Source organism: Aquarana catesbeiana, linkage group LG08 (assembly GCF_042186555.1).
Source record: "Aquarana catesbeiana isolate 2022-GZ linkage group LG08, ASM4218655v1, whole genome shotgun sequence".
Taxonomy (NCBI): domain Eukaryota; kingdom Metazoa; phylum Chordata; class Amphibia; order Anura; family Ranidae; genus Aquarana; species Aquarana catesbeiana.
The window spans coordinates 24295193-24307210 of NC_133331.1; the positions used below are offsets into that span (position 1 = coordinate 24295193).

The 12018-nt window shown below is 43.8% G+C and overlaps 1 protein-coding gene across 1 annotated transcript in view; it reads right to left on the reverse strand.

Annotated features, from left to right (window-relative positions):
• LOC141105640 (alpha-2-macroglobulin-like) overlaps window positions 1-296 on the reverse strand; it is a 182647-nt gene extending 182351 nt beyond the window's left edge. Inside the window, exon 1 of the mRNA XM_073595611.1 lies at window positions 139-296. Within this exon, the coding sequence (XP_073451712.1) occupies window positions 139-206 (68 nt within the window). The 5' untranslated portion in view covers window positions 207-296. The remainder of the gene's footprint in view (window positions 1-138) is intronic.
• Between the last annotated feature and the right edge of the window lie 11722 nt (window positions 297-12018).

Here is a 12018-nt window from a genome sequence, read left to right on the forward strand (position 1 = left end):
CAATACTTTTTGTAATATCGTGTATTTAAAAATGTGTAACAGCTCTAAGAGCTCAACAACTGATAACCTATTAAACATCACCAAGGAATGTTCAATTCAGCAATCACACATTTACTAAAGCAAAATGAAGTTACTTACAGTTTGGCTTCCACAGAGCAGGAGATGTGAAGAAGGACTAGACCCGCACACAGCACCCAGGACACCATTGTGCAGGGCTGCAGGACTTCGTTAGACTGCCTGAAAACTATGCGGCTGCCTTTGTATTTGTTTGCTGCCTCCACACACCCCCCTCCTACACTGCAGGACATGGGCTTCACAGCAAGGCCACTGACCTCAAAAGAACAAACATGCCTTAGGCAGTAACTGGTCAGCAGATGAGTAACAGGATGGAGAGGACCTGCAAATAATGACTTTAGATATTGCGTTTGTAACAGGCAAACATCTACCCACAGTTCTGAAGACCTCTGTAAAGCTTACAGGGATGGTCAAGCGTTTCACATTTTAGTAAAAAGTTTGTTCGACCCCGAGAAAGTCGTGATTCAGAGTTCACGGCCTCAGTGGTTCACGGATTTTTCCTTAGAATCTGACTAATAATTGTTGGTGGAAACCCCTGCAATTTCACAGAAACCGCAAATATCCTTCACAATTTTTTATGGCTTTTCTCGTGGCGATTTATAATTTTTTATGCGTTTTAATGCTAAATTATTAAGAACAATATAATTTACTAATTTTGGAGGGCATATTTAGGGATTAACCGCTTCAGCCCCGGAAGATTTGGCTGCTCAATGACCAGGCCATTTTTTTGCGATTCGGCACTGCGTCGCTTTAACTGACAATTGCGCGGTCGTGCGACGCTGTACCCAAACAAAATTGACGTCCTTTTTTTCCCACAAATAGAGCTTTCTTTTGGTGGTATTTGATCGCCTCTGCGGTTTTTATTTTTTTTGTGCTATAAACAAAAGGAGAGCGACAATTTAAAAAAAACACAATGAGGGGTTATTTTCGAAAGGCAAATCCACTTTGCACTAAAAGTGCAAACTACAAGTGCAAAGTGCACTTAAAATTGCACTGAAAGTGCACTTGGAAGTGCAGTCGCTATAAATCTTACGCCCTGTACACACGGTCTGATTTTCCAATGGAAAAAGTGCGCTCAGATTGTGTTGTCAGAAATTCCAATCGTGTGTGGGCTCCACTGGACTTTTTCTGTCGGAATTTCCGACACACAGAGTTTGAGAGCAGGATAAAAAATTTTCTGACAACAAAATCCGATCGTTTAAATTCCGATTGTGTGTACACAAATCCGACACACAAAGTGCCACGCATGCTCAGAATAAATTAAGAGACGAAAGCTATTGGCTACTGCCCCGTTTTATCGTTCTGCGTTCAGAACGATCAGATTTTCCGACAACTTTGTGCGACTGTGTGTATGCAAGACAAGTTTGGCCCAAAATCCGATGGATTTTGTTGTCGGAATGTCCGATCAATGTCCGAACATGTGTACAGGCCTTAAGGGGTAGATCTGAAATGAGAGAAAGCTCTGCTGATTTTATTATCCAATCATGTGCAAGCTAAAATGCTGTTTTTTTTTATTTTCCTTGCATGTCCCCCTCGGATCTACAGTGACTGTAATTCCAAGTGCACTTCCAGTGAAATTTCAAGTGCACTTTGCACTTTTAGTTTGCACTTGTAGTGCAAAGTGGATTTGCCTTTAGTAAATAACCCCCAATATCTTTTACTTTTTGCTATAATAAATACCCCACATTTAAAAAAAAAATAAAAATGTTTCCTCAGTTTAGCTGATATGTATTCTTCTACATATTTTTGGTAAAAAAAATCGCAATAAGCTTATATTGATTGGTTTGAGCAAAAGTTATAGCGTCTACAAAATAGGGGATAGATTTATGGCATTTTTTTTTTTTTTACTAGTAATGGCGGCGATCTGCGATTTTTCAGGACTGAGACATTATGGCGGACACATCAGACACTTTGACACATTTTTGAAACCATTGACAATTATACAGCGATCAGTGCTATAAAAATGCGCTGATTACTGTGTAAATGTCAATGCACTGGGGTTAACACTAGGGGGCGATCAAGGGGTTAACTGTGTTCCCTATGTGTGTTTCTAACTGTAGGGGGGATGGGACTGTCTAGGAGGAGCGAGAGATTGGTGTTCATACATAGTATGAACACACAATATGCCTCCTCTCCCCTGAGAGAACTGGGATCTGTGTGTTTACACACACAGATCCTGGTTCTCGCTCTGTCACAAGCGTTTGCGGGAGCCCGGCGGTCGCATTGGCTCCGGGCGCGCGCGCCCCTAGTGACCAAAAGGCGAAGCAACGTAAGGTAACGTCATTTCGCCCAGCCGTGCTATTCTGCCGCAGTAAAACTGTGGCGGCTGGTCGGCAAGCGGTTAAACTATAAAAATAGGCATTTATAGTCATTTTGTACAGGATAGGTAAATTGCCAGGCTTGGCTGACAGCCAAGCCTGTGTGTTTTTTTTCTGGAGATGAAGAAATCCTGTACTGCCGCACTCTGAAAAAAGGCATCTTATTATAAATCGTTAAAATCCAATATAAGCCACATCACAAGGACAGTACAGAGCATAGTAGCTAATGCTTTTCACATCAATGGATGCTTACTCATAGCTAAGAGTTATCATCCATTGGTGTGAAATGCATTAGCCACTGTGCTCTGTACTGTCCTTGTGATGTGGCTTATATTGGATTTTAATGATTTATAATAAAATAATAAAATATAATAATTTTTTCGGAGTGCAGCAGTCCAGGATTTCTTCATCACCATAGATTTGCGCATAGCCTGCACCTGAATCCAATCCCGGTGGTCCAACTCAGATGAGGTTCAGAGGCTTGGTGAGCGACATATCCTTTCTATCTATTAATACCTGGACTTTGTTTTTCTTCTGGGTTAGGGTTAAGTGAATGAGGCAGAGCTGGTGACTCACAGGCAGCATCACTAAGACCTCCCACTTCTTTCCAGAATATTCTAGCATCTTCTGGAAAGGAAGGAGGACAGGAAAGGTGGAGCTGCCTGGAGTATTCTGAGGAGTCCTGACCAATCCCCAACTTGGATTAGCAGGGGGCAGGCCTCCTTAAATACCCAGGGTCAGCCCAGCTGGGGGGGACATGTTTGGGTGGAAGCTAGAGATGGAGTGCTAGGCTGTCTGGGGCCTTTGAGGAAGCTCCCCAGTCTTGGGGGTGGGGGTGATCCTTGACAGGAGGCACATCAGCAAGGAGAGGACAACAGGAGAGCCCTGTCAGGCAAGTCTCCAGGGAGGAACAACAGGTCGCAGCCAAGAGGGCTGGTGAATGACACACAGTCGGGAAGGACTGGGACACTGCACAGTCTGAGATGGGTGCAGAGCCAGTGGACTGGACTGTGGTGGCACGGGCAGTGGAGAGAGGTAGCTGCAGCCAGGAGGGCTGGCAGGGCCTGAAGAGGTAATGCTGGGAGCAGTAGCCACGTGGATAGCTAGCACTAGGACTACCACTATTTTTCTTCTACACTAGAGGGGCCCGCAGTCCCTGCCTGCAAGAGGCATTTGCTAAGGCCAGGCTAAGCCAGTGCTAGGCCTAAAATATAGTGCTAGCTGGTCCTGGAAGAACAAGCAAGTGATGTGCTGGAGCTGAAGTGTAGAGAAGTACATACACAGAAAGTGTATATAGTTGTGTCCCGTATACTCTCTTCAATCAAGTGGGTATCCCATACTCCCTTACCCCATCCAAGTTTAATGCCCTTTAATAAAAAATAAAAAAGGACTGGTTTTCTGCCTGAGGGTGAATGAGAACTGTGCGTGTGACTGGGCAGGGTGACAGACGGACTACAATTACCAGCAGCCCTTACGGGGGTACCACTACAGTTGTGAAGAATAGCACCACAGCGGCATGTGGCATGTGTACACCCTATCTACTGCCTCTGTTGCTAAAGGGGTGACGGTTGGAGGGCAGTAAAATTGCAGCTCAATCATGGGGATTTACCGCCCCCAACCTCACATGTGAATGAGCCCTAAAAATGTGTGAAGTAATGGATTGTTCATATGGCTGGAACCATATATTACTCTAATGCCCCGTAAACACGGTCGGATTTTCCGACGGAAAATGTGTGATAGGACCTTGTTGTCGGAAATTCCAACCGTGTGTAGGCTCCATCACACATTTTCCATTGGATTTTCCGACACACAAAGTTTGAGAGCAGGATATAAAATTTTCCGACAACAAAATCCGTTGTCGGAAATTCTGATTGTGTGTACACAAATCCGACGCACAAAGTGCCACGCATGCTCAGAATAAATAAAGAGATGAAAGCTATTGGCCACTGCCCCGTTTATAGTCCCGACGTACGTGTTTTACGTCACCGCGTTTAGAACGATTGGATTTTCCGACAACTTTGTGTGACCGTGTGTATGCAAGACAAGTTTGAGCCAACATCTGTCGGAAAAAATCCTAGGATTTTGTTGTCGGAATGTCCGAACAAAGTCCGACCGTGTGTACAGGGCATAAGGCAGCCTTTCTCAAGCTTTTCAACGCAGAGGAACCCTTGATATAACTTCTGGGACTCTGGGAACCCCTACTAAAAATTATAATAACTACAACTCATGATACATTAGTGTGATTGTCAGTTGGAAGAATGCTCCTTACATTTGTGGTACCACATTTGTGGTAAGAGGATTGACCCCCTTACAGATCAATGGCACCTATCTGAGAGGCAGAACTTGCTCATTGCTCAAGGAATCCCTAGTAACCTCTGGAGCAACCCTAGTTGAGAAACCCTGTTCTAAGAGGTTGCAGCGGCTGTACAAATACAGCCGCAGGTCCTAATTTGACAGGTGTACTGGTGTTTGTGAATGGCCCTAAATGTACACTGTGTTCATGGCCTTACACCCATATGCCTGGCAAATTAGGACCTGCGTAGGCTGTGTTTTTACAGCTGCTGCATCCCCATAGCATAACATAGGCTGCCTACACACAGCTCCAGGTGGCTACGGCAACATACAGTATCTCACATTTTTGTAAATATCTTATTGTACCTTTTCATGTGACAACACTGAAGAAATGACACTATGCTACAATGTAAAGTACTGAGTGTACAGCTTGTATAACAGTGTAAATTTTCTGTCCCCTCAAAATAACTCAACACACAGCCATTAATTTCTAAACCGCTGGCAACAAAAGTGAGTACACCCTTGAGTGAAAATGTCCAAATTGTGCCCAAAGTCTCAATATTTTGTGTGACCACCATTATTTTCCAGCACTGCCTTAACCCACTTGTTAGGTTTTAAGTACATTGCTAGGATTGACCAACATACAATCAGAGTGTCATTGAAATATATAGACAGCTTTTATTCCTTAGTGACCTCTAATTAAATATATTGTTTATGTGGGGTTTAAAAAGTGTTCTGAATGTGTGAACCATGGGTCCCATTTCTTGTCAAATAAATGTTTTGTGTTGAATAGAGTATGAAATACTTTTTCCATGAGGTTAATGTTGTTTATTCTTGTTTTCAGTTGGGTTAGACGTACTGATGGAGATTTCCAGTGGTATGCAATAAGCCAGTGTATAGAAACACAAATTGTGTGAACTAATCTCATGTGATGGATAGATAGTTCTATGATAGGGGTCAATAATAGACATTTGGAGAGAGTGAGATGTACCGTATTTATTGGCGTATAACACGCACTTTTTTCCCCTTAAAATCAGGGGAAAATCGCGGGTGCGTGTTATACGCCGATGCCCTGCGATCCCCCGCTGACTGAGCTTCAAATCGCCGACCGCGATTTGAAAATGGCGCCGCCGGCACCAAAATACACAGAGCCGGTCCTCGGCTCTTTTCGCCCACTTTCGGCTTCGCTCGAGCGCCGCCCGAACCTAGCCGAGTGTACTCGGCTAGGTTCGGCTAGCTCCGCTCACAGTCACGCCCATCCCGGGCGGGACTACGAGTGGAGCCGAAAGTGGCCGAAAGTGAACGAGAGCCGCCGAGAAGAGCTGAGGACCGGCTCTGTGTATTTCGGCGCCATTTTCAAACTGGGTAAGGACACAGAACAGCTTCAGATGGGCACTGGCAAAGCTGCAAGGCTGCAAATGACACTGATAAGGCTGCAAATGACACCAAGGCTGTTGACTGCTAGGCTGCAAATGACTGCAAGGCTGCAAATGACACCAAGGCTGCTGACTGCAAAGCTGCAAATGACACCAAGGCTGCTGACTGCAAAGCTGCAAATGACACTGGACAAGCATGCAGATGGACGCTGTGCAAGGCTGCATTGATGGGCATTTAAATGTAAGTTTTTTTCCTTAAAACATTTTTTCCCTTATAATTCCCTTCTAAACTTGGGGTGCGTGTTATACGCCGGCGCGTGTTATACGCCGATAAATACGGTATATTATTGTCTGAAATTTTGCATGCAAATTTTTCCAATTGTTTCCATATCTGTGATACTTTCTCACATTCCCACAAAAAGAGTGTGAGAATGATCCTGTAAAAATGCAACCTCTGAAACTTGTCTGAGATACTTTCTAAGTCAGCCATGAAGAGCTTGAACTTTACATTTTTAAGTTTAGTGACAAAGAAAGCATTGAAGATATTGACAGGAATAACCATGTTGGCACCGATCATAAACTGTTGCAAACTACGTACCCTGTTTCCCCGAAAATAAGCCCTACCCCGAAAGTAAGACCTAGTGTGATTGGCGGGGCGTGTCCGGACCTGCTGCTGGAAGGACGCATCTGAGCTGAGCTCCTCTTAGCCCACTCTAATCTAAGGCTATCCGTTGCCTTATACCGTGTTCCCTCAGCCATAAGTTATATATTATTGATCCCAGACCCCTGCTGAACTGCCCTGGACAGTTATTTATGCTTTTGACTGGTCTGATCCCGCTCACGGCTGAGATATCTCCCTGACACCGGGACCTTCCGCCGCCATCTTGGGGCCTACAAGCGGACCGGGGGCGCTTCTTTCCTGATCCCTCGGGCTCGCGGATCGGTGAACGACTGGACGGGGCCCGCTTTGACCCTGGAGACTGCACCGATTGGCCTGCGGAACCGGGGAGGCCGCAGAGAACCATCCGACACCCGGCCTTGGTATCCTGCGGCCTTGCGGCCTGACGCGGGCTGCGGACTGGATTACAATCACTCCGGGTCACAGTGAGTAGGATCGCCCGCCGTCGGGTCCCTGGGGGCGTCAGACCACCCGATCCACCCTTTCTTTATCCCCGTGGGTGCCCCAGTGATTGTGAGCGGCAGTGTTTACTGCCTCGGCGGCCTTTTCCTAGGACAGACCGAGGCTTCGGCCTGCTCCTGGAGGCCGGCAGCCATCTTGGGACTCTTATATACACCCAGAAATCATCCCCTCTGCCCCTCCAGCTGTATGGGTTTTCACAGGGGGCTGGGGACTGCAGGATCTGCTTTTCCCATCCCAGACTGTCAGGAAGGGGAGGAAGAGATGTAATCAAGGGGATCTGAGGATCCAAATGGAACACAACATTACTCTGAGAGAGATGCTGCCTAAATAAACCCTGGGCCCCTGTCTGCTCACCAAGACCTCCATACAGCAGTTTTAGCAATATATAGCGCTGGAGGTAAGCCTGCATGTTTGATCACTAAAACCTCTGTGTACCTCATGGGCAAAATTGGCCAACAGCAACAAAATTACAAACCACTGTTTGTGCCACGAGAAGAACCAACAATGGAGCGTTATGTTACCAGACCACAGCTAGCCTCCTCTAATTCCTCTGCGAATCCTTTCGCCCTGCTGGATCCCTCCCTAGATTCAGAAGATGCCGCAAGCTCCTCTCTGACTAGCTCGCAAAACCCTGCAACCATTCTTTCACCCTCGAATGTGATTCTCACCCCTGACATTCTGGACTCCAAGCTACAGCTTTTACTTCAACAGATTACGTCCAATGTTTCGGCTGAGGTGAGCAAGCTAGCTGCTGAATTGAGAGGGGAAATAACCCAAATTGGAGATCGCACAGATACTCTGAAGAACAAATTCGACAAAATGGTAAATTATGTACAAGCGATCGAGGAGGAAAATCATAACTTACGCCTTTCCGTATCTCAACTCCAATTACAGCAAGAAGACTTGGAGAACAGAGAAAGACGACAAAACCTACGATTCAGAGGGATTCCGGAAACAGTGTGCGACTCTGAACTCCGACCTTATCTTCTGAGCCTTTTTAATAACCTGGCTCCCTCAGTTGTGGACATAGATTGGCGATTGGACAGGGCCCATAGATCTCTGGGCCCAAAACCTCTGGCTGGAGCTAGACCCAGGGATGTTGTGGTACGGTTTCACTACTTTTTTTTTTTTTTTTTTCAAGTAAATTTTTATTGAAAATTTTTCATTTTACAGTAAGGTACATTGCTAAGATATCACGTGATAAGAACAGTACAATATAGAATGTATACTTACTAGGTAAGTAATGTAAATGACTCATAGTGAGAACGTGTAATATCAAAAAGAAAAATAAAAAATATATAGTAACAATGAAACAATTGCTGAATACAACAAGTTTATATTTAGAATGTGTGCAATAGTCTAGAACAGTAATAAGGGTGAGCAACCCAGTGTGTTGATAGTAGAGGTGAGGTAAGAAAGAAGGGAAGGGGAAGAGAGCATTTTAGTATGTATTGTATCGTCGGAATTATGTTATTTGTGTTTATGCAGTTTTCTCAGTATTTCTCTATGTTTTTTGTATACCAAGTCTTCCAAGGTTGCCAGAGTTTTTGTGATTTTGCCTGTGAGTTGTTTTTCCTTGAGTGTATGGTTTCATATGTGTAGTGTGTGTGAACCAAGGTGATCACCTCCATTAAGGATGGTGTGTTTGGTGATTTCCATGATCTGGTGATGAGCAATCTAGTGGCGAGAAGTATATGTGTGAGAACCGTTTTGTAAGATGGTGGTACATTTTCTGGTATCATATTAAGGATAGCTAGTTGTGGTGTGAGAGGGATGTTGCATTGTCCTATTTCTTGGATGAGGAGTGCTACGTCTGTCCACAATTTGGTTAGCATTGGACATGACCACATAATGTGGATTAGAGACCCTGTATGGTTACAATTTCTCCAGCAGAGGGAGGAAGTGGCGGGGTGGAATTTAGCTAGCCTTTGGGGTGTCAAGTACCATCTTAGTGTTAGTTTATTTGTCAATTCCCATAAAGAGGTGCAGCTTGTGGCTTTATATATTGATCTGAGTGCCTGTTGCCAGTGTCGGTCAGAGAATTGTGTTTCAATGTCCGTCTCCCAATCTGTAAATGATTTAGATTTATAAAACACTATTTTTTCTTGTAATGTATTGTAGATAATAGAAACTCCTTTTTTGTCTGTTTCTTGTGTGAAATAGAAGTTCCATATTTTGGTGGGTATTGATCCCTCTAGTTGTTTGTGAGCTTTTAGGCACATTTGAATGCGGTGATAGGTGAAAAAGTCTGATGTTGGCGCATTGTGTGTTGATTGGATAGTATGGAAGGGTTTGTGGATTATTTAATTCCTGAGTTTCCCAGTAGTTTGTGCTATTTGTGTTACCCAGTTTGGGATGGTTAGATCTAGTGATAGAATCTGGAGAGCGTGTAGGGGTATTTGTATGTGTGAAGTAGGTAGCGATGACCATTTAGTGTTCAGTAATATTTTCCAAGCTTTAACCGCAGCTCGCACTGTCGGAGAGTATAGGTGAGGATGGGAGATTTTGCTGGGAGTACTAAATAACCAATTTTTCAGGTTTGATCCTGGAGTAGCATTGTTTTCAATGTTCCCCCATAGTGTGGTAGGTTGATCCCACATCCATTCTTTCAGTTGAGATAGAACGGTGGCTAGATAGTAATCTTTAATGTCAGTGAGTCCCATTCCCCCTCTGGATTTGTGTTTGATGAGCTTATTGTGACTGCTTCTTGGTTTTTTACCCTGCCAGATATATTGCTGGACTGTGGTTTGTAGGGATTGGAGATATGTATTGCTTAGTGGTATGGGTAGAGTTCGGAATGTGTGCAGTATTTTAGGGAGCATTAGCATTTTGAAGGCAGCTAGTCTGCCTGACTACGAGAGTTCGTGTTTGGATAGTTTGGACGTTTCTGTGATTAACATTTGTTTGGTTTCTATATAGTTGTTGTGGAAAAGATTTTTTACTGATTTTGTGAGTGTGATGCCTAGGTATGATATGCCTTTTTCTGCCCACGAATAAGAATAGGTGTTGCGTAATAGATTACTAGAAATTGCATCTAATCCTAGATCGAGAATGTAAGATTTACTTTCGTTTACTTTGTAATAAGAGATGTAGCTGAATCTGTGTAATACTTTTTGTATTGAAGCCAGGGAAGACACAGGGTTGGTAATCATCATAATGACGTCGTCGGCAAATAGGCTAATTTTGTGTTCTATTTTACCTATTTTGAATCCTTCAATGTATTTGTTCATTCTTATATGTTCTGCCAGTGGTTCCATTAAAAGATTGAAAATTAGTGGTGATAAGGGGCATCCTTGGCGGGTCCCATTGGTAATTGGAAAAGGTTTAGAAACCATTTCGTCTGTATAGACTTGGGCTGAGGGAGAGGAGTATAGGGCCATGATCGCTGAGAGAATATGACCTTGGAAACCAAATTTATGAAGTGTTGCTTCCAAGTAGGCCCAGTGGACTCTATCAAACGCCTTCTCTGCGTCTAGTGAAAGGAGCAGATAAGGCGTTCGGCGAGTTTCAGCATGATGAATGATATTGATGAGTCTGCGTGTTGCGTCATAAGTTTGTCTTCCTCTTGTAAACCCAGATTGGTCTATATTTATTAGTGTGAGCATAATGTTTACTAATCTGGATGCTATTAGTTTTGCATAAATCTTGGTGTCTATGTTTAGGAGCGAGATCGGTCTAAAGTTTTGGGGTACCGTGGGTTCTTTCCCTGGCTTCGGTAGCGTAATTATCAGAGCATTAAGCATTTCATTGGGGAGAGAAGAGGAGGAGGCAACGCCATTGCACATCAGTGTTAGATATGGTGCTAGGGTAGTGCGGAATTGCTTGTAATATTCTCCAGTGAGGCCATCTGGACCAGGTGATTTGTTGGGTGGTAGTGTTGAGGTAATATTTAGGATTTCTAGGTGAGTGAATGGTTTGTTGAGTTCTGTGAGATGTTGTTGAGATAAGGTAGGGAGATTAATTTCTTTTAGGAAGGAATCAATCTCTTTTTTAGATGGTTGGGTGGTAGTAATATCATCTTTCAGGTTGTATAGTGATTGATAGTAGTGGCTAAAAGCATCTGCAATGGTTTGAGGGTCCATGAGTTTTTGGTTTGTGGCGGGGTGAAATAGATGTGGGATTTTAGATTTAATACGTTGACCTTTGATTTTAAGTGCTAGTGTTTTCCCTGCTTTATTTCCTGTGGTGTAGTGGTGAGCTTTATATCTAGTTTGAATGTTGTTATAAGAGTCTAAAAGTATGTTTCTTAGGTCTTGTCTAAGAAGAGTCAGTTTATCTTTCAATTTAGGATCAGGATTGGTCTGATTTTGTTCATCTAGTTTTTTAATAGTGGATGTGATGTTATCTAGGCGTTGTGATCTCCTCCTCTTCTCTCTAGCAGTTAGTTGGATGATAATTCCTCTTATGAATGCTTTGTGGGCATTCCAGAGGGTAATATTGTCGGATACGGATCCGGCGTTAATATCAAAAAATTCTTGCGGATGAATTCAGAGTGTTCAGGGGAGTGAATAATCTCTGAGTTGGCTCTCCAAATCCTAGTGCGGGTATGTTGAGGACCGTCTGCCACCTCCATTGATACTGGAGCGTGGTCCGACCAAGTGATTGTTCCTATGGAGGAGTTTGATATTTTTGTCAGAGTCCATTTGTCCACGAGGAAATAGTCTATTCGGGTATAGGAATTGTGTCTGTGCGAAAAAAAGAGTAATCCCGTTCGGTGGTATCGTGGCATCGCCATACATCGTAGAGATCATTGTTTCTTATGAAGGAGCCCATGGGTGATGGTATTCTAGATTTGCGGGATGACGCGTCAATTTCA